This window comes from Sebastes umbrosus, chromosome 1 (genome assembly GCF_015220745.1).
Source record: "Sebastes umbrosus isolate fSebUmb1 chromosome 1, fSebUmb1.pri, whole genome shotgun sequence".
NCBI lineage: Eukaryota > Metazoa > Chordata > Actinopteri > Perciformes > Sebastidae > Sebastes > Sebastes umbrosus.
In genome coordinates this window covers 25,066,836-25,087,184 of record NC_051269.1, presented here as the reverse complement: position 1 = coordinate 25,087,184, position 20,349 = coordinate 25,066,836, and the positions used below count along the sequence as shown (strand labels likewise).

At 37.9% G+C, this 20,349-nt stretch overlaps 2 protein-coding genes across 7 annotated transcripts; both read left to right on the top strand.

Moving 5' to 3' along the window:
* The first annotated feature begins 579 nt into the window (after nt 1-579).
* Nucleotides 580-10,925, top strand: hyal2b (hyaluronidase 2b). Of its 4 annotated transcripts, none has more exons than XM_037773105.1 (5): nt 580-1,252; nt 3,563-3,638; nt 5,595-6,568; nt 7,393-7,482; nt 7,576-10,925. In XM_037773105.1, exons 3-5 carry the CDS (start codon nt 5,624-5,626, stop codon nt 7,963-7,965), a joined length of 1,425 nt encoding a protein of 474 aa, XP_037629033.1. In that variant the 5' UTR covers nt 580-1,252; nt 3,563-3,638; nt 5,595-5,623; the 3' UTR covers nt 7,966-10,925. The 4 variants fall into 4 exon arrangements, with proteins under 4 accessions (XP_037629033.1, XP_037629015.1, XP_037629040.1 ...); XM_037773087.1 differs by having other exon boundaries at nt 3,563-3,669; XM_037773112.1 differs by lacking the exon at nt 3,563-3,638 and having other exon boundaries at nt 5,597-6,568.
* A 1,161-nt stretch (nt 10,926-12,086) lies between these two features.
* On the top strand, nt 12,087-19,749 carry abhd14a (abhydrolase domain containing 14A). 3 transcript variants are annotated; one of them, XM_037773145.1, is made up of 5 exons: nt 12,087-12,452; nt 15,208-15,369; nt 15,592-15,707; nt 17,070-17,308; nt 18,723-19,749. In XM_037773145.1, exons 2-5 carry the CDS (start codon nt 15,209-15,211, stop codon nt 18,903-18,905), a joined length of 699 nt encoding a protein of 232 aa, XP_037629073.1. In that variant the 5' UTR covers nt 12,087-12,452; nt 15,208; the 3' UTR covers nt 18,906-19,749. The 3 variants fall into 3 exon arrangements, with proteins under 3 accessions (XP_037629073.1, XP_037629064.1, XP_037629056.1); XM_037773136.1 differs by having other exon boundaries at nt 15,203-15,369; XM_037773128.1 differs by having other exon boundaries at nt 15,095-15,369.
* Nucleotides 19,750-20,349: the final 600 nt, after the last annotated feature.

The window sequence follows — 20,349 nt, the reverse complement described above, 5'->3', positions numbered from 1 at the left end:
AACACATTAACACAATCGATCTTTCGGAGGTCAAAGCGGGCTCAGTTTTAAAGTTAGAGAGAAGATACTTTTATCATATGAAACTAGAAGACCTGAGGAATCCATTGATAACGCTCCAAACTAACGCTAAATTTTGGTGAGGAAAAACTGTTATGGCCATTTTCAAAGGGGTCCCTTAACCTCTGACTTCAAGATATGTGAATGAAAATGGGTTCTATGGGTACCCACGAGTCTCCCCTTTACAGACATGCCCACTTAATGATAATCACATGCAGTTTGGGCAAGTCATAGTCAAGTCAGCACACTGACACACTGACAGCTGTTGCTGCCTGATGGGCTTCAGTTTGCCATGTTATGATTTGAGCACATTTTTTATGCTAAATGCAGTACCTGTGAGGGTTTCTAAACAATATTTGTCATTGTTTTGTGTCAATTGATTTCCAATAATAAATATATACATACATTTGCTTAAAGCCAGCATATTTGCCCACTCCCATGTTGATAATAGTATGAAATACTTGACAAATCTCCCTTTAAGATAAATTTTGAATGGATAAAAAAAAGTGTGATTAATCGCAATTGATCATGTTCAATCATGCGATTAATCGGGATTAAATATTTGAATCGATTGACAGCCGTGGTTTTAACATATCAACTACTCTCAGAAATTTGCTCTAGAGAGCCAAAATCTTCATAATGAATTCTAAAGCCTTTATTGCATATCCCAAACGTCACACTGAGGATCATGAGTGAGCCATAACTCGCAGAAACTTTGTCTCAGTTTTGAATTAGTTTCACATTCTTTCAGTTGAGTCATTATGGTAAAACCTTTTTACTGTTTTCTACTGTTTTGGCGCTTTCAAAGGCTTGATTTGAACATACAACTAGTAAAACGGCTACAAAGCCTAATACTGTACTTGAAAAAAATGTTTTGTGTGCCCTGTCAATGGCATCCAAACAATGTACACAAGTATTGATTTGAATCTGACTCAACTGGATGATGTCAGAGAAGCAGGCAAAAAAAGTTCCCCTTTTGAAACAGAGGAGGAGCCTGCTGGGTATTTAACTGCCAGTTGGTGGTTTATTTCATCACAGGATGAGCAACTGGGTTTGTCTGTTGTGTTGAGGGGAATTTACAGACTATGATAATGGAGCATAACAAGAAGCTTGAGCTGTATGTATCCCGATCCAGTCAACTAAAACAGCTTGATTGAACTACTTTCATCCGGAGATTTGAGAAGAAAGGTTACTGGTAAGACAAATTGTTTGAACACATAATGAAATTAATGTATTGATGATAATTGTGTTGTATCAACATAAAAAAATATGGGACTACCATTCAGAGCAAGCTCAAGCTAAAATGTATAGAAAATTTAGACAGCTTTTAAGACAAAGTGACTCTCCTCAGAACAGATGCAAGATATACATCTATTAGTTAGATGCGAGTGGTCTGGAGACTTCAAGATTCAAGATTCAATATGTTTATTGTCATGCCGGTTATACAAGTACAATTGTGTGAAATGCTTTTTGCTGGGAAGCTCCATTAAAAATAATAAGTTATATTACAATTATAAAAGGAAATACTTTGTACAAGGCATATTAAGAACATATACAGTATATACAGTATAAGATATATGATTGAGTTCTTTGTAAACTATGGTCTAAAGCTTCTGCTAAGTAGCAACGTTATTCAATTCAGTGTATGAGATACTTATGGTCACAGAAAACACAAATAAAATGTGGTTTAAAATATGTGTTCCACCTGCTTTAGCTGAATATAAAAAATTAAACAAAAGAAACTAACTATGGCTAAGTGTTCATTCATTCATTCATTCAGGTTAGATAGTCTTATTTTCCCCCGTAGCAACTTAAACTTAGCTGAAATAGACTTCATAGTAGGAACAAAATACAGCAAACATTATAATGTGAAGGAATCTGTTTCCTATTTGGTCCTATGAAACTCTGATGAAACTTGCCTCTACAGTCAATTTACAGCATAATTTAGAACATACTACTTTGGTCTTTATTCAAGGAGGGGTGAGCGGCACTGTTATGTAATTTTATCCTCAAATTAATGCCAAACAGGGTTATGATCATGCTTAAGTATTCAATAATACCATTTTTTTAATTAAAACCCCATGCTGTTTTTAATAAAATCGGCAAAACAAGATAAATTGTGTCTTTCATAAATTCAATCTCCCCCTCTACTCAGGAGCTCAATGCACTGAACTAGTGATGTGTCAGTCACGAACGAGTCGACTCAAAGAGCCGGCTCTTTTAAGTGAACGATAAGGAAGATAGGACAATTTTCTCCACGCCACAGGCACTCCATGCACTGACTGTGACTGAATGTTGTGTTAATGACGTCCGTGCAACCAATCAGGTGATGACAGACAAGGATCATACCATCAAGCAGGGAGGGGCGGGGTTGTGTGGGGCGCTGACGGTCTACAGTTACAGAGCAGGAGGGAGAGGAGGAGAGAAAGAGAGAGAGGAGTGTGGTGCGCGAATAGCAGACAAGATGAGTGACAGTCGGAAACGAAGCAGCATGTAAAATTATGGTATTCTGGAAATTATAAGGTTTAGTATAATTATATTGAATATTATTTTTTAAATAAACACGCATAAATCTACGGGGTCGGTGTCCCATGCGCGCTCGCATATCACGCTCGCATATTCACGCTCGCGTGTGGCCGGAGTCTCTGCTCCTCTGCCTGCTTGCCTTCACTCACACACCGCGTGCGTTCTCGCTGTCTCGCTCCACCTCCACAAGTGCATGCGCGCTCACTCCACACTGCAGAAGAGTTAGTTTAGCTCTGAGATTATCTAGTGAATGTACAGTGGACATTTGTGCAGAAATAACTGCTGCAGCTCCTCCAGACCAACAGAAGTTTTCAGTGTCTTGTGAAGTGGCGGGGCTCCGCAGGGAGCCGTTGTCTCCCTCCCGGCGCAGTCGGAGATGATAGCGTTTCTGTTCCTGCTTCAACATCCAGGGCTGAAGCAGGAAAAGCCAACACTAGGATCAGCATTGATTCATGGAGAGACCTTCGTCTGGTCTGCTAACATTACTGCCAAGCAGGTGAAATATAGTGATGTTGTGATTTTGAATGACGTGTGTCGCCTCACTGTTTTGAGCGATGCTCGTTCATGTCTATTTAGAGCGAGCAAGCGCAAACCCGACGCTGACTTTCATTGACTTAATGGCCACAGGTGTCGCTGTTAACAAGCATTTCTGAAAGTTACAAACAGTCCCTTTAAGTGATATATATATGTGCACACATACTAATCATAGGTCAAAACAGCGCTAAATTTGGCTGAATTATAAAAAGGCAGAAGTGGTAAAAACGAAGAGCCGTTTGGGAGCCAAAAGAGCCGGCTCTTCTTGGTGAGCTGAGCCAAATGATCTGGCTCATTAAAAAGAGCCGGAATTCCCATCACTACTCTGAACTGTTGTTGCTCAACGTCATCACCTGCTAGCCTTTAGCTAGCCAGCAGATCTGTAAATCATCAACATGGACTGAAGGGAGGCTCTGACTTTGTCTGTCTTTCACACACATGGCAGGCTGGTGGAAAAGCAACTTATCTGACGGTTACATGAGTGTGATCAGCTGCTGTCCTCAGCTTCAGCAGGAGAACAGGTCAGACTGGAGAGCAAGAAGCTAACAACATGTGAGCTAACTAACTCAGTTTGTCAGTTTCTATTAAACTTGGGAGCTAATGTGGTATAAAGTTAGCTGAGTTTGTGTACGGAAGAAGCACAAAAGTAGTCCGAGAGAACTTAAATGTGGAGTTGAATGTTAAAAGTAGATGTTTTCATTGTTTTTGTTGCTTTACATCTCGCTCTGATCAAAGTTATTTGACTCAACTGAAGCAAGATGATTCATGTAAATCAAACCGGAAGTTGACTGCTATTAATCATAATTACATGATCATATTGGTAATAAGCCATTTCTTATAATTTACCCTGGACGTGTTAACACTACAAGGCAAGGCAAGGCAGCTTTATTTGTATAACACATTTTTATTTAATATTTATTTATTTGTTTACTTATTTATTTATTTATTCATTTACTTATTTACTTATTTATTTGTTTACTTATTTATTTATTTATTCATTTACTTATTTACTTATTTATTTGTTTACTTATTTATGTATTTGTTTGTTTACTTATTTGTTTATTATTTAAATATTTTCTTTATACATTTTCAATTTAATAAACAAGTGATTACTACAAAGGAGCAACCCCCCACCCTGAGGGATAAAATAAATAAATAATAAATACAATAAAAACAAAAAATACAAACATGCTCCTGTAGGCAAGGCAAGGCAGCTTTATTTGTATAGCACATTTCAGCAACAGGGCAATTCAAAGTGCTTTACATAAACATTCAAGAACATTGCGACAAAGTGCAAAAGAACATTAAGACACAATTAAAACAGTTATAAAAACATTAAAGATTAGAAAATAAAAACAAGCTAAAAATAAAAGCTATAGGATAAAAGCTATAAAATAGAGTATAACACACAAGAATAAAAGCTCTAGTGCAGTATAAGATCATTATCTGGTTTAATAAAAGGCAGCAGCAAACAGGAACGTTTTAAGCTTTGATTTAAAAGAACTCAGAGTTGGAGTTGGTCCTGCAGGTTTCTGGGAACCTGTTCCAGATATTTGGTGCATAAAAACTGAACGCTGCTTCTACATGTTTAGTTGTGACTCTAGGGGACACTAAACAGACCTGATCCAGATGACCTGAGAGGTCTGGATGGTTCATAACATAGCAGAAGATCAGAAATGTATTTTGGCCCTAAACCATTTAGTGCTTTGTAAACCAGCAGAAGTATTTTGAAATCATGTCTCTGAGAGACAGGGAGCCAGTGTAGAGACCTCAGAACTGGACTGATATGATCCACTTTCATGGTCTTAGTGAGGACTCTAGCAGCAGGTTCTGAATCAGTTGCAGCTGTCTGATCCATTTTTTTAGGAAGACCAACACTATAACGTTAATCTAACAATATTTATTCCTCTATGTTGGAGATGCTCATTGAAACTCAAGTCTACCTAAACAAATATTACCAGGAAGTCAACATAAAGATTTTCATTCATGTAATATTGGTGACATCTTTACAAAAGTGTTAAGTTACCTGGATCACCTCATAATAATTTGTTTGTTTGTTTATTTAGATGCCCATTAGCTTTTGTATAGCAGCAGCTATTCTTCCTGGGGTCCACATATAGTTTACATGGTGACAATACAAAAATACACATTCACACTACTCATCATAAAATAACATAACACATCGTAATACACGTCAACTGTTAAATAAAACAATAACAACTGACACAGTTTAAATAACAAAAATCACAAAGAAAATAGAAAGGCTCCGACTGAATCCATCATGATCTAACAGATAAATAAGTAAAACAACCTGCAGCAGCAGCATGCCTTGTGGAATAATTGTGTGTATCTGTACTAAAGGATAGTTTTTTATAAAAAATAATTGAAGTCTTTGTTTGGAAGAATTGGAATTGTTTTGGTTACATTTTTATTATTGTCTGAATTTTTACTAAACTGCTTTATTTTTTCTTCTCAAGAGAAAGAGGAGAGAAGGCGAGCAGTGACCATGGAGGCTGTATTTCACTCTCTCTTCACTAGCCAGCTGCCTTGGTTGCTTCTGGCTCTGTTAACATCGTGGACAGTCCTGTGTTCAGCAGATACAAAGCAGACAAGATGGCCATTATATTCCCAGAAGCCTGTTCTTCTTGCGTGGAATGCCCCAACACAGGAGTGTGTCCCGCGACATCGCGTAACTTTATCTTTGGACCAGTTTGACATTGTGGCATCCCCCAATGAGGGCTTTGTCCGGCAGAACCTCACAATTTTCTACAAGGAGCGCCTTGGGTTGTATCCCTATTATGAGCGTGGTGGCACTGCACTGAACGGAGGCCTTCCACAGCTTGCCAGCCTCACTCAGCACTACGAAAAGATGCCTGAAGGTGTGCAAAAATACATACGTGAGCCAGAGGCAAAAGGTTTGGCTGTAATTGACTGGGAGGAGTGGCGCCCATTGTGGATCCGAAATTGGGATATTAAAGATATCTATCGAAATAAATCCCGTGAAATGGTGGCCAAAAAGAACCCCAAGTGGACCCCAGAACAAGTGGGGAAAGTTGCACAGCAGGAATTTGAGCTATCGGCTCGCAAATACATGCTGGAGACTCTGAAACTTGCCAAGAGTTTGAGGCCCAATACACTGTGGGGCTTCTACCTGTTTCCAGATTGTTACAACCATGACTACAGGAGTAGCGGGAAGAACTATACAGGCCGCTGTCCTGCTGTGGAGATGGCCCGCAATGATCAACTGAACTGGTTGTGGATGGAGTGTACAGCGTTCTTCCCGTCTATATATTTGGGTTCTGGTCTAGCCTCTACGAATGAAGGACGCCTCTTTGTCCGAAACAGGGTGAAGGAGGCGATGCGCCTGGCATCTGTTGGGGATGGATTAGCACGGCCTGTTTTTGTTTATGCCCGCCCTACTTACATGAATCAGATGACCCTTCTAACTCAGGTTAGTTGACTAGAGCAACAATTCATCAAGTACAGGATGCTCATATATTCATAATGTTATGTCGAAGCCCAGTCATCATATTTCCCCATTGGATGCAGGGATGCAGTTGCTAAGAGACCACACATCGCTGTTGGATTGAAAATGTCTGTGTAGTGTGTATATTTATGGGTAGCAGTCAATGATATCACTGAAATAAACAACATTAAAGGTGCAGTGTGTAGGAGTTGGTGGCATCTCAGTGTGGTTGCAGATTGCAACCAACTGAGTACCCCTGAGTAACGCCTTTCGCCTCGCTCAGAGGTCATTCTTACCATAATAACACTACTTTAGGAGCAACAGAAATCAGACTCCGGTTGGCGAAGTTTGACAAGCGTGTCTGAGAGCTATGGTGGCCTTCAGGTAACGTAAAAACGTGAAAGGCTCTCTCTAGAGCCATTGTTTGGTTTGTCTGTTGTAGAAACATGACGGAGCAACATGAAGAGGACCCGCTCCCTATGTAGATATGAAGGGCTCATTCTAAGCTAACGAAAACATTCTTAGATTCAGGTTTTTATACACTAATGAAAACATAGTTCTGAATATTATATTCCATTTCGGCTAATGGATCCCCTGAAATGTTACACACTGTTCCTTTAAGTTTTGTTTCAGCTTGGGCTGTGCGTGACACTCCAATAACCTCGCTGCCATGAGAAGGGGTTAACATTATACTTTGTTAAACGTGTATTAGCTTAGTGAATATTTAAAATATTGACTTCAGTCAAATGTATCAAAAATAATTTTCTATGTGATGCTTTCACTGAACTGTTTGTGTGAATGTTTTGTAGAAAGATCTGGTCTCCACCATTGGGGAGAGTGTTGCACTTGGAGCTGCAGGTGTGATCTTCTGGGGGGACACCTCCTATGCAAGCAGCAGTGTAAGTGTCATACCCTCTCTGCTCATTTGATGCCAAGTCGCCTAGTGTTCATTGGTTTTGGGGGGTTAACATCCTTTTCTTTTTTGCCTGCAGGCCAGCTGCTCCAGCCTAAATGAGTATCTTCAGGGAGAGCTGGGCCGGTACCTCCTCAATGTTTCTACAGCAGCAGAACAGTGCAGTCAGGCGGTGTGCAAATCCCACGGCCGCTGTCTGCGCAAAATACCCGACACTGACGTGTACCTGCATCTCAGCCCCTCAACGCACAGCATCACCAGTCAGGGTGGCCAGCTGAAGGTTACAGGCGCACCTGGCCAAGCCGAGCTGGCGCTTCTCCGCACGCACTTCCAGTGCCAATGCTACAGTGGGTACAGGGGTGAGGCCTGTGCTCAGAAAGAAAAAGGGCAGAATAGAGGCTCCTCTGTCTTAGGGACCTGGCCTCTTTGCCTTTTACTCCCACTAGCACTCCTCACTCTGATACACTGAGGAAACCGAGAAGCCCAAACTATTCACTGCCTCTGCCAGCCCTGAAAAGGACAGGTCAGACTTTTCAACATGAAGGTGGTAAGTAATGGTACACTAGTGATGCTGAGGCATTGACAACAGCAGACTCCTGCCATCACTAGATCTCCCAGTACGACACAAGATTTTTTTTATCAAGCACACAGACCCATCTGACTGGAACATTTGTGTCTGGCAGAGCTCCAGCCTCGTACCGCCTCCTGGAACTAATCTCCATCCATCAGTATTGCAACTGGTCATTAACTTAATATCAATTTATGTAAAAAAAAATCAGACCTCAGTCATGCTCCATCCTCCTCCAAATGAGGTAATTGTGGGGCAGTTCCCTCAGATGATACAATGCCTTATGAAAAAAAACGGCTTAACCTTACATTTCTTTTTATTATTTATCTTTTTTTTTTTACGATGGACACAACAATAGAACATCATGAGGCTTAAACAAAAAAGTGGAAGAAAGGTACATTTGATGCCCAGTGGCACACTGGACATCATATATGTACAGTATGTCTTATACAGTCTTATACCCTCTCATGTCACTTCTGGTTGCTAAAAGCGAAGATGGTGATGGCCAAAAGTATCGTAGAAGTTGCAGGAAAGTAGAGACAAACAACTACCTTTGACTACACAAAGGCATGTGTCTTTTATTTCAGTACAGTTAACAGTAAAAACCAAGACCTGTTACGCCGAACACACTGTGTTACCATGGTTACACACTGCCACACTGCCAAAGTTGTTGTTGCAGCACACAGAACAACTTTTAGGTGTTCTTCTGCCCACTTCAAACATTATAGTTTCTATCTGTCGATGGATCATGATGTTAAGCGTTAGCCTTATGAATAATATGTAAATAGTTCATTATGCCAGACGGTGATAAATTATGAGAAATGGAGCCTTAAAGCTGTTTGGTTATATTTGGTTTATAGAAACAATGTGGCTGGACCTGCCTGTTTCAGTTCAAAATTGTGCCTTAACTGCGCTTAAGTGCTCTTTTTTAATGGTTGCCTTTGTTTACAAGTTGTGACTATTGAGGTTTTTACAGCAGTGTTTATCTCAGCCCTCTGCTGGGCCCTGTGCTTTATACTGATATGAACTCCATATGCCTTCCAGTTTTCATTTTAATCAACAAAGACTATGTATGTATAAAGGAAAGGGTGCACAGACCTGTAAAGACAGAAAAGATTACAATTTACTTGCAAAAGGTGTCTTCTAATTTACATGGATATCACTGTGAAAACAAGTTATGATTTTCATGTCAAAAAAGTTACATTTCAGCATCCAGGTAATACAACTTTTGCCAAATTCTGTTAATTTCCCTGAAAACAGTCAGGTACTAGCAGCGTGTATAGCTATGGCTGATAATTATAAAGAAACTTTAGGACATAAATGCCAAGAATATGTTTATTTTTCAATTATAAGATGGTACATTCAGTATATGTCTTGTCCACAATTCTCTTAATACATAAGGGATCCTTTTGAACATGTTTGTGTTTATGTTAAAAAAAATAATCCAGCATTGCTCGGGCTCTATACAGTACATGACTGTTGTCAGTTTTGATTTTATAGCGTGTAGTTTGCCAGTGACACTGTGTTGATAGCAACAACTGTACATCTTCATATTGGTTTATTACCAAGTACATATATTTTCTAGACTGAAGCTAGCTGAGCAGTTTCATATTTATACAGTAGGTTCTGTATTTATTCTCAATGGCACTGCTCAGAAAAGTATTTAGCTACCTGAAGTTAGTTATGATACCAGTGGGCAGGTGGTAGATTGTGCTGTTTTTCACAAACTGAAAAATAGAGAAACTCACAAATAGTATTGCAATAGAACCTTTTATGTACGCTGCAAAAACATTTTAAAATACTGCACTTTAACTCCTTTTTTTGTTGAGGTGGATCTGGCTTTATTTCATATTGATACTTATAATACTTTTCCATCCAATGTTTCGTGTCAAGATTTGTTCCACTGTGAATTTTGTCTAAAAAGAAATGCTTCTATGATTGTTAAACCACATTGTGAGAATATAAGGTTTTAAATATGATATGGATCAAAGACTCCTAAACATATTAATCAGATTTAGAAAAAACAGGTCTGACACAGTAAAACTGGTTCATGGTACAGAAAGGGAAGATTTCACCCATGTATAATGCAGATTTTTGCAAATAATTTCAGATTTGACTATTTAGGTGTCAATAGTAAGCTGTAAAAAAGGACATATACTGCCAACCATTTTCAAAGGCATACAATAATATTTTATTTTTCTCATCTTTTAGGCAGCCATTGCTTTTAATTTATTGTACAACAGTATGACTAACAACATGAGACTTGGAAGTTGTTTGAGATGAGTAATTATCTATTATTATTATTATTATTATTATTATTATCAGTGATAGTCAAATCTGAACTCTTATACCTATATATTACAATGCATAGATAACCCAACTTAAATTCACACCACTATATAGTATGATGTGTGCTGACATGGATTATTTTACTCAAGCAAGTTCCCAGTCTCAGTGAAATTCAGTGGCTGCCTGGAGGGTAAAATTGTAAAAATCTAAAACTATGAATCGATAATTTAAGTTATCTTATAACTTCACATTGGTACCACTTCCCTTTTAGAAGCAGCTTCAGTGTTAAGGGAAATTACCTTAAAGCCTTATGTTGTCCTACATGTATTGATGTTATTGTTTGAAACCAAACCTGAACAAATCTTAAGTGTTTTGTATTTGAAAACATTTCATATTCACCCTTTACATCAGATAATTTAATTATTTAAAGAGGAATTTTAATGTATTTTTTCTGTTTCTGTTATTTTCTGGGGACTATATAGTCTACTGGGATTCCATCCATTTAACAATACATGTTTTTTGTGCAAAAGCATTAATATAAACAATGGAAATAAAACAGTGGACGTGCTGTATCTGTATCGAATGTTCTTTTTTTACAACGAAAATACAGAGAAAAACGGATATAAGATATTCAAAGTTGATATCAAAGCAAGTGAATATAAAAAAAAGAGCGAAGACTATAAAAAAAAAAAAAAAAAAAAGTCATGATACTCAAGTGTTGAACTTGTACTGTGTGTGAGACAGTGTTTTGACTAATCGATACATATTATTTGGCCTTGCAATTGAAGTCTAAAATGTCAAGGTATCCAGATAGATACTAAAAATACCTAGAAGTTTGGTTTGATGAATGTGATACTTTACAAAAATCAAGTTAATAACGGACACCACACATCCCCACAACAGCCTGTTCTCCCTCCTGCCCTCTGGTAGAAGATACAGGACCCCCAGGACTCACCAGCAGACTGAGAAACAGGCCATCAGACTCTTATACAGATAAATCATACAACACTCTCTCCCTCACAAAAAGTGCAATAAACAAGTGCAACACTTCAATCAATGCAATATGTGCAATATATATACATATCTATATACATATATATATATGTATATAGATATATATATATATATATATATATGTATATATATATAGATATATATATATATATCTATATATATATATATATATATAAAAAAAAATGTGCAATATGTTTATAGTATGCAACCTCTACTGCTATATATATATATATTTATATATATTTATATATATTGCTTTTATAGTTACCATATACCAAGTACTTCCTTTATTATACTGTATATTATTTGTAAATATATTATTATTCTATTATTTTATTATTCTTTTGCTACTTAACTTACTGTTTTCTTAATGGAGCTTCCCAGCAAAAAGTATTTCATACCATTGTACTTGTATAACCGTTGTGACAATAAACATCTTGAATCTTGAAACTTTAATAATGTAGAGGATATCATATCCATCACAACAAGAAGCACACATGTGCCTTATAAATCAACAGATAAACTACTTTGAGGAAAAATATTTTACTGTAGTTGCAGAGTGTAAGTTTTTCCATATTTTTTTATTTTATTTTTTTTTACAAAAAAACACACAAAGTACCCAAATCCAACTAACTATCACCAGAGGCTGCTGTTATTCTCTGACAGATGTTTTATTCTGATAAGCCTCAGCAGGAAATGACGTTGTAGCGTTTAGTGTTGTTATGTGCAGCTCATAATCCGCTCCGACGAGGAACAGACGATTTAAACCGTGTGTAATATGTAACAGACATATTCATCCTGTGCATTGCTCGACTCTCGTGTGACAGTTTCTACCCAGTTTTTTTACTCGATGATAGAAAGGACATTTTCTATCGAAGGGACGCTGAACGTACAGGTAGTTTGTTGTCAGTAAAACCCCTCTCAGTGTGAGAAGCTAGCTACCACCAAGCACCGACCTGAAGGCTTTCTGCAACACCTCTCATCTCTGGCAACCAGCAATGCAGAAGACATGAAGACATGGCCATGAAGCAGACAGCCTCGTCCACCTGTCAGTGAACGTGTGTAGCAGTATCTCCTCTGTGTTGGTATGTTTTCCTTTTTAATGTCTGCTACTGTAACGTTACAGAGACTCAGCTAGGAGAAGAGCGACACATCCAGCTAATGGTAGCTGATCTGCATATTTTGGCTAAATTAGATGTGAGATTTCCTTTATTGTTTTACAATACTTCAGATTTTTAAGATTTCTTTGTGTTACTGCAGAGTAACATCTAGTCCTCACTTTTAAAATATATTAACCTGGTTAACATAACTTTAAAGTGCACTGTTTCAACCATTGTTAGCAGGAATCATTGTAAGTCTGTGATTGGATTGGGATAAGGATTCACCTTATTTGCCAAGGATCAAATTGTCAAGTGAAGTGTTAACCTTTTGGGCAAATATACCTTTTCTAAGCTTCAGTCTATTACAAAATACTACAAAATGTAATACCTGCCTGCCCACATGCAGTAAGGAAAAACAAAGGGGTTTTTAAAGTATTTTTTTTTATAGTTTTGGCCATCATTCCTATTTGTTGTGCTAAAATTTTACTCAAGTCAAGCATCTGCAGATGTGGAAACATTAGTGTACAATCTTGTTTTCTTGTTCCTCCAGTTGGTGGGTATGTTGGTAGGAATGATGGTTAAAACTTTCCTTTATTGCTCTACAATACTTCAGATTTTTCAGATTTCTTTCATCCTGGAGGGTTCATTTTTCTTTGTTTTACTGCAGAGTCACCTCTAGTCCTATAACTGTTGAAATGTTTATTAGTTTTTATTTTCCTTTATTTAACTAGATAAGTCTCATTGAGATCAACGATTTCTTTTTACAAGGGACACCTGGCCAAGATAGCAGCAAGACAGTTACAGTAAAAGTAACAGACAAAACATGAATTAACAACATTATAAAACTTGCTCATACAAAACACTTGACACACAGACAACCTGGACTGCAGCGATTTCACCAGAGCTTTAAACTCATTCAAGGTAACTAAGTTTTGAAGTTGAAGATCAGATTGTACATTATTCCAAGCAGTAGGTGCCCGAAAACCTAAAAAGCTTTCTTTCAACAAACAACAACATTGCAAAATGTCAATAGTACGAAGATTATGACTTCCAGTTTTCCTTTTTAAAAGTGAAGACAAGTAAGAAGGAACTAAACCCAAAATGCTTAACACATACCAATGACTGAGGTATCGAGCACATAAGGATGACCAATTCACTTTAGAGTAGAGTACACAATGGTGAGTCAAAGAATAACATATATTAACCTGGTTAACATAACTTTAAAGTGAACTGTTTCAACCATTGTTCGCAGGAATCATTGCAAGTCTGTGATTTGGATTTGGATGATACGTGGAAATTTGAAGGATTCACCTTATTTGCTAATGAGGATCAAATTGTGAAAAGTGAAGAGTTAACCTTTTAGGCAAATATATCTTTCTAAGCTTCAGACTATTACAAAATACTACAAAATTGAATACCTGCCTGCCCACATAATCAAGGTAGAACTGCCTATCAGTAAGGAAACAAAGGGGTTTTAAAGTATTTTTTATAGTTTTGGCCATCATTCCTATGTGTTGTGCTAAAATTTTACTCAAGTTAAGCATCTGCAGATGTGGAAACATTAGTGTACAAATCTTGTGTTCTTGTTCCTCCAGTTGGTGAGTATGTTGATAGGAATGATGGTTAAAACTAGGGCTGTGATAATGGTTGGCTCAACGGTGCGATATGCGCTATTATTGCCTTTTTTTTTGCAAATGACTTAATTTATCCTGATTTTAGTGCTAATAAATAAGCTTTATTGTTAGGCTATTATTAGGTATATTGTTTCTTTTTAAATTACAAAGATGACAACTTTAAAACTAATGAAATGTATTGTTAAATGCAGAACACAGAAGGGCATTAAGGGGCAGCATTTTCTTTTCAGCTGAAAAGGTTTGGTTGTGTCTGGTTGTTATGATAATGAATATCTGCAGAAGTAAGAATCTCTGCACAAGGTGTAGAGTACTTGCTCTGGATATATGCAAAATATGCAGCACTCCCATTGCAAAGGATTTAAAAAGAAAAAAACGTGAACATAGCGGTTGTGGCAGTTGCTTGCCATCCCCTGCGGTTGGCTTGTCGATAGTGCGGTATTCCAATATTGCGGTTCTTTTAAGAGCCCTAGTTAAAACTATGAAAATAAATTTAGAAAGCAAAGATTGTGAAGACAAAGCCATAGGTTGAGCCACAATGGTCTTGATGTATGGGGATGGCAATTTCTATATACACTGTCAAATAATTGTATTGTACAGTATTGTTCTTCGAATCTTTAATCAACTTCAACTTCAACTTCTATTTCTTCCGTACGTTTTTTTTTTTTTTTTTTTACTTTTTTTAAGGACATTAGTGCTATGCCTTTTCTTGTTTCAACTATTTATACTTTTTAAAATATTAAGCTTTTTCCACATTTCTTTTACAATGTAACTCAATAGAGAAAATCTTCAAATCCTCTTAAACATACTTATGTCTAATGACTTGTAGTTTTAAAGGTTTATTTCACCCAAATACTACTCTCTCTCTCCCTCTCTCTGTCTCTCTTTATATTTAGCAATGCAGTTCATCTGTCTGATATACATACAAAGCATTTCTTCTCTCCGCCTATTCATTTCCCTCAGACTGTCTACTGCACTGTCTACCACTTTTCCTAGATCTTTCATCGTGACGAAATGAATTTCTTGCGTAATCGTCTTGTTGTTCTTGGCCTGGTGTTGTTGGCCACGTTGCTGTTGTACCTGCTGCTGCCATCCATTCGCCAGGGCAGCATGGAGCCGTCCCTAGAAGCTCAAAGAATGATGGCCACCCCTCCTCCTCCAATACCAACCATCAATGTGTCCATTCGCACCGGGCAGCTACCCGGGGACCCTCCACTGTTCTTCAGAGAAGCTCTACCTATTGATGGAGCTGGACGACAGATATTGCCAAGGTGAGGTGACAAGTGGAGAGACCTGTTTAAAACATCTGAGCAGACAATATGCTTTGTCCTTGTAATCATCACCATAATGAACAAACCAGACAGTGCGGATGATAAACATTTTTAAGAAGTGCATACAAACACAGATAGCACTGCTAACCTACAGCTGGAACATATGGTAATTGTCTGGCCTGTGATAAAAATCCTGAGAAACTAAATGATTTATCTGTGCAGGCTGCAGGTGGTTCTTCTGCACGGCCAGGCCTTCACATCCAAAACCTGGGAGGAGCTCGGTACGATGGCCCTGCTGGCAACTAATGGATACCAGGCCTTAGCGATGGACCTTCCAGGTAGACTTATTACACATAATCTGCACTAATGTTAGTGACTGTAATGATGATATCACTTTAAACTGGATTACACACATTGTTTTATAATGATATGTAAAATCTGATACACTAATGAGCTAGATTTAGAGAGCTGCAGAGACATGCAATCAATTTTCATCACAATGAATCAGAATATACTTCAAAATGAATAAGTCTTAAAGTAACATGAGTATATTAACACACTCATCCTGAAATAAAGACTGCAAGGTCGCTGTTGGTATTTTATATAGAAAATATCATTGAATTTTTTTTTTTTTTTTAGTTGTGTTGGTTTAGCTGGTTTGGGTTTCATGAGCTGATAGTGCACTCTTGTGGTCAAAAATCTGGGAATGTTTTATTTGCCTAATCTGAATGTAGTCTTTCCTTACATAGATGAGGTCAACAGGGCACATGGGACGCTAGTTTCCTATCGCTGCGATGAAAAAATTACCAAATTACGTATTCTTAAAGTTGGCAATATATGAAAACTGACTTGTGTTATCATCATTGTGTGGGGTCTAAACACTGGGTTTCCTTTTCACTTGCTGGGTTGCCATATGTGTTGGTAAACGTGGCATTTTCTTTACTTGCAGCACAAGGCTTACATTTAGTTTGACATAAGCAGCAGAATTCTGCTGCGTTTCAGACAACTCGGAGGTCAGATTTTCCCCGTTGAAATTTCCAGCTTCTGACCTCCAAGCGTTCCAGGTGCACAATGCCAAACGTAAACAAAAACCACGGCTGACTGTGACAAACTGATGTTTCTTTGTGAAGTGTACACCAGGTGTACACACAATTGAACTTCTCCACATTATTCTTGTATTTTTAACGTTTTACTGAATAACTTTTGTGCAGAGAAGATTATTTTCAGAGATTGTTTACTGTAACCTGCTACACAATAACATGGCGTCATATCTTGAGACCAATTTACATGCAGAAGAGATTTTACTATATAATAGTATGTATTATTTTAATTAAATATAGACAAATATACATTGCCTGTTAGTTGCTGATTTACCATTTACATTGTTGTGTGACATCTGACAGAACTGCTCCTTCATGAAGGCAGGGTAAATGGATGTGCCTCGAGTTCACAAGTAGAAACTCCGACTTTGAGTGGCGATCCAATTTACTTTTTCCAGTAGGAGGTCAGACATTTTCCAGTTCCGAGTTGTCTGGAACGCAGCATTAGTTTACATGAAGTTGGGTAACCTCAGAGAATTCCCAGCACGGCTCCACCCCACATCAATCTAAGGTAGTCTAATCAGCTAGGATAACTAACCTGCGTTGGTGTGGAGGGCTTTTAAATGAAGTCTGTCACATATAAATATGTTCTTCTTGAAGGTTATGGAAAATCGCCGGACTCCCCGGAGGCTTTGAAGACTGATCAGAATCGAGTGGACCTCCTTTCAAGGTTCATGGAGTCTTTGGGTGTCCGGGCAGCTGTGCTCTTGAGCCCCTCCATGAGTGGACATTACTCCATCCCCTTCCTCATGAAGAACAGCGCTCAGCTACAAGGCTTCATCCCCATAGCGCCGGTCGGCACCCGAAGTTACACTCCACAGCAGTACCAAACTATTGAGGTGTGTAGTGTGTATTAACACATTCAAACCGAAACAACAGACCTCATGGAATTATACCATTAGTTGTGTCTTATGTGAGAAAACAAACTTGGCTGGTGACATTAGGGTTAACTTTTCAGTTTTGGGTGAACTGTGCCTTTTAATGGGGAATACATAACACTGAGGCACGACCAGTTAGTTTGTTATTCTAATTAAGAACAACTTTATTTCGGTATATGTACCATAAAAAGCACAATATTATGGATGAAGGTCTTAAAACTTGATTTGACACAGGCCCCTCCACAAGACAGGGTCTCAAGATCACCACCATCCCAGTTGATGCTGTGCTTTAGTGGTGCAACAAACCAGTTGACACACAACTATAATCTGGCTTTTGGGGTCTCATACGGGTCTGGGCCTTGGGGCGGTTGTACATTTTGTCCAATCAATGACTGTTTTTTATGTCTTTTTAAAAGACCAGTGTGTAACAATTAGGGGAATCTATTCGCAGAAATGGAATGTAGTCTTTAGTGTATAATCACCTGGAAATAAGAATCATGTTTTTGTTATCTTAGAATGAGCCCTTCATATCTACATAGGGAGACGGTCCTCTTCACGGAGTCTGCCATGTTTCTACAGTAGCCCAGAACGGACTGTGTTAACTTTTCCTACTTGAGCCGGAGTCAATAACGTTACTCGCTCTGGAGTTAACCCCCGTCACTCCGCTCAGCCGCCGGGAAACAAGACATGGGATTGGTCTTGGTCTTGAGGAGCTGCAGCATTTATTTCTGCACAAACTGCAACTTCCAATGTACATTCAATATATGATATTCTCAGAGCTAAAATAACTCACTAAAATAACTCTCTCACACATTTGCCGCCGATCTCTCTCTCTCTCTCTCTCTCTCGCTTCACCACTCACTTCCCATGTACACACACACTCTACCACTGACTCTGCTCCAAATGACCTACGCTACTCTTACAACAGCTCTAGAGAGGGCCATTCCGTTTTCACGTTGGCCACCGTAGTTCTTCTACACGCTTGGCAACCTCACCGCTAGATGTCACAAGATCTTACACACTGGACCTTGAAAAAGTGCTGAAAAACGACTCACTTTAGGGCTGCAACTAACAATTATTTTCATTATTGATTAGTCTGCCATTTATTTTCTTGATTCATTGTTTGGTCAACGAAATGTCAGAAAACATGCCACGTTGCTTGTTTTGTCTACGAACATAGAAAAATCAGTTTACTATGTAACATAAGACATCCAGAAAGCATCACGTTTATTAGGTAAAAGGTATACAAGAGCCACCAACAAGTATTCCAGAGGGCTTTGTGTATCTTTACACAGCTGTATGCTGATATTGGTGTGAAAAACTCTAATGTAGTCTAGTTTTCTCACTCGTGTGTGTGTTTTTTTTTTCTTCCTAGATTCCCACTCTCATTGTGTTTGGAGCCCTGGACACAAATCTGGGTGCCCAGTCCCACAAGAACCTCATACAACTTCCAAATCACTCTGTGCTGAAGTTAGAAGGAGCTCGCCACGCCTGCTACATGGACAAACCCAGAGAATTTCACCAAGGGTTGATCGACTTCCTCAGCAAACTGAAGTGAGATGTGTGGCGGAGGAAGAGGAAGAGGAGGATGGCGAGGTAGAAAGATGGAAACAAAAGAAAGAAGAGGAAACAGTCAGAGGAACACTAGTCCCCTAATCAACGGTTTAGTGAGGTGACAATTTAGCTAAAAGGTTCTACATTATTCTCATATTCTCACTCATCACCTGAAGCAAAGAACACTGGCATGGGAGTAGGTTTTCATACATGGAAAACGGCATGTACGACCTTGTAGTGACATTTAACAATACAGTATTTCAGATGTTTTCATGTTAAAGTCTAATTTTTTTGTTTTCAATTTTCCAGTGTCACCCAACAATAACTAGTTCAGCTCCGCTTTGTTGTAAAAATAGCTTCAAATGTGTATAGTGGTGCGTTTTGTTTCATGCGTTTCATGTCTTTCTCTGCATGTAAAAACATGGAATGTATTTGCTTCACTGTTACCATTTTTGTAGGTGACATGTAGGTTGCTGTAAATATGCAAATGTAGCAGGTGCCTGTGTCTGAATATCTTCCGTTAGCTTCACATTTGACAAACAGATTTGTATATTAAGATCTGGTAACCATTCCAGCTTCCAAGGAACAAATGTGCTCAACAAAAGCAAACAGAATTGATACACACTGTAATAAAAAAAAAGTAGAATATGGACCATATAAAATGATGAAAAAAAAAAGCTCACATTTATTTATATAAGGATGATAAAGTTATATGTAATATATTTGCAATAAGTTTGGACAATCATGCAAAAATACAAACTTACAATAAGAGATGTGCATAGCTTAAAATAAAAACAAATATGGTGTAATTTGTATGTTTCAGTTGATAAAATCCCATGTTTTTGGAACTGGAGGTTATTTTCTTTTTTAATGTATTTATATTATATTATATTATTTATTATATTATATAATTGTCAATATCACAGGAAAGGCAATATTTGTTAAAGGCGAACTGTGTTTCAAAATTCTATTTTAAATGAAATATTGTCATGCTGCTGAGATGTCCTGGCCAACACAACATATTCTGCAGACTTAAGAAAACATCTTTGTTTGCTACAGATCCCCACAATAATCACACCATAATCATTTTAATATTTTTCAATGAAAATGAGAATAATTATGTAAACATGATCATTCCCTCTAATATCACAAATCATTTTGCATTGCAATATGTCAAAAATAATTGCAATTAAATATTTTTTTTCAAAATTGTTCAGCCCTAAATTATATAACTTGAAGGTTATTATACTGCTGGCTGGGCTGCCCTTGCGTTGAAGTGAGAAAACACAACCAAATACAGAAACGCTGCGTAGCACAGACGTGGCTGTATATTCTCACTTTGCAGCATTTCTTTCTAAATGTGGGTTGTCAAATTGGAGACAAATTTCTTTTTATTTTATAAATATGCTCGTGTTTTATCTATTTGCATGTTTTTTTCTAAAGTTGCA